The 2,500-nt window shown below is 31.4% G+C and overlaps 1 protein-coding gene across 11 annotated transcripts in view; it reads left to right on the top strand.

The window, feature by feature from the left end:
* Positions 1-2,500, top strand: part of LOC144964790 (uncharacterized) — a 152,903-nt gene that overhangs the window by 43,375 nt on the left and 107,028 nt on the right. For all 11 annotated transcript variants that reach the window (XR_013643929.1, XR_013643930.1, XM_078899402.1 and 8 more), the window contains 2 exons: positions 1,079-1,228; positions 1,937-2,107. Coding sequence is in view for 9 of the 11 variants with exons in the window: in XM_078899402.1 (XP_078755528.1) it covers positions 1,079-1,228; positions 1,937-2,107 (321 nt within the window). In the remaining 2 variants the exon portion in view is untranslated. The remainder of the gene's footprint in view (positions 1-1,078; positions 1,229-1,936; positions 2,108-2,500) is intronic.

Below are 2,500 nucleotides of genomic sequence, written 5' to 3'. Positions count from 1 at the left end.
CGGTTCCCAGTACATAAAAATATAGGTTAAACGCCGAGATACGGTATAGCATGCGTCATGATGCAACGACAAAACCCCGTATAATGTGAGATACGGTGTTTGCACCACTCCAATCGGATACCGATGCAGTGACAAAACCCCGTATAACAGTAAATTCAGATTTTCGAATAGTACAGGTTTCTATTTTCTATTTTTATACATCAAATGTGATAGAATATAAAAAGACCTTTCGATTGATATCAAATTTGCATCAATTCTCCGCATAGTTATTGTAAAAAGTTGAAGTAAAATTTGAAAAGTTTTTCGGCTCTCCTGTAAAATCACGTTTTGCCATTATACGGGGTTTTGTCGCTGTACGGCAGAATTGAAAAGTCAAAATTAACAGAATTTAGACATTTTATTTTTTTCGGTTAAATAAACTAAATGCAAGATCCTCAGTATTGACTTTTATTTTAATTCAAAATTTTACACCAGCAAGTTTTCGAGCTTAAATATCAATTTCAAATATCAAGCTCACCCTAACATAATGCATTTTCCAAATGGCTGGTCACAAAGGAGACACATATAAACGTTATTTCATAATATGAATTATTATCTGGAGAAGAAAACCACTAAAAAACTTGATTTGGGTCCAAATTTATTTCATTTCCATTTCTACTCGGGGAAGAATGGGAGGTGGTAGCTATTATAGACAGATTTATTGTATCCTTTTCTAGGCCCGTTCTTTTTCTCTGTAGTGAATATGTGACCCCGCATATGTCAATAGCCATTTTAAAACGATACTGTGAATTTGATGATTAAAATGTAAGTTTAAGTTTAACATGTAAATGTTGATAAATATAACCTAAATTCCTCCTTTGCAGAAAGTGAATTTTATTCTTTAACCCTCAAAAAGCTAAATTTTCTTTTTCTGGTCATTATTTTTATTTCAAACTCAATTTTCTTAATCTAATTCATTTTGATGTAATACCGAACTGACGAGATGCTTCACATATTTTCAATGGTTCTTTTATTTTTAAAAAGGAATAAAAAAGGAAAGTAAATCACCTCACAACAACATATTACTTTTATTTTACAGTCGAGCCAGCTGAATGGGACAAAAGACCGCAGCAACAAAGGACTCCTTGAAAAATGCCGGTCTTACCTTCAGCAAAACAAAGAACTCACTGCACAAAATAGGGCTTTCAAAGAGAGCAATGAAAGGGCATCGCAGGATAATAAGAATGCTGTAAGTCTTCAAATAATTTATTGCTAAATGCCTGTGTGCTCTTATATTATTATATTGCCCAATATATGTCTGCATATCAGTTGCATGCTTGTTTGCTGTCGATTTCTATAGGGAATAAGCATAATGCATAGAGCAAGACGACGCCATCGTAATGTGCTATTTAGAAATGTTATTATTATTATTATTATTATTATTATTATTATTATTATTATTATTATTATTATTATTATTATTATTATTATTATTATTATTATTATTATCAGCATCATCATCATCATCATCATCATCATCGTCATCATCATCATCATTCATTATTATTATTATTATTATTATTATTATTATTATTTATTATTATTATTATTATTATTATTATTATTATTATTTTATTATAATTATCATCATCATCATTATTATATTATTATTATTATTATTATATTATTATTATTATTATTATTTATTATTATTGTTATTTTATTTTTATTATTATTATTATTATTATTATTATTATTATTATTATTATTATTATTATATTATTATTATCATCATCATCATTATTAGCATTCAAAACTTGGAAATGTGCTATGCAAGTAGGTTGTTTATTCTTTTGTATTATCCGTCTATTCATAATAATTCATTTATGTTATTTTATTATTCGACTGTGAGTGGATTGTTCTCGCCATATAACTATCCATTTTCTCTGCGTTTCAGCAAGAACTTCTGGAACATTCCAAGCTTCAAATGCTACAAATGAGCAGACAGCTTAGCCAGTTGAAGGCAGAGAGGGGCGAATGGGAGCTGGAAATGAGTAGAGTCGAAGGTCTTCGTCAAGAACTGATGGAAGACAAAAAGATGATCAACGCCCTAAGAAAAGCCTGCTCTGTAAGTTTGGAGTAAAACAATTTATTATACTAGTGGAGGATTCTCAATAGTTTTCTTTGTGTCTCTATTTAAACACTGAAATTATGTTTTTCTTCCTCTTCTTTGTCTTCTTCCGCTCTTCCGCCTCCTCTTCATCCTCCTCCTCTTCCTCTGCCATCTTCCCCTCGGCCATTTCCTTCTCCTGTTCCTCTTCCTCCTCCTCCACCACCACCACCTCCTCCTCCTCCTCCTCCTCCTCCTCCTCCTCCTCCTCCTCCTTCTTCTTCTTCTTCTTCTTCTTCTTCTTCTTCTTCTTCTTCTTCTTCTTCTTCTTCTTCTTCTTCTTTCTCATCATTATCATCATCATCATCATCATCATCATCATCATCATCATCATCATCATCATCATCATCA

Source organism: Berghia stephanieae, chromosome 2 (assembly GCF_034508935.2).
Source record: "Berghia stephanieae isolate SIO BIC M18660-M18661 chromosome 2, UCSD_Bste_1.3, whole genome shotgun sequence".
Lineage (NCBI taxonomy): Eukaryota > Metazoa > Mollusca > Gastropoda > Nudibranchia > Aeolidiidae > Berghia > Berghia stephanieae.
Note: the sequence above shows the minus strand (reverse complement) of the source record. Positions and strands in the feature narration are given on the sequence as shown.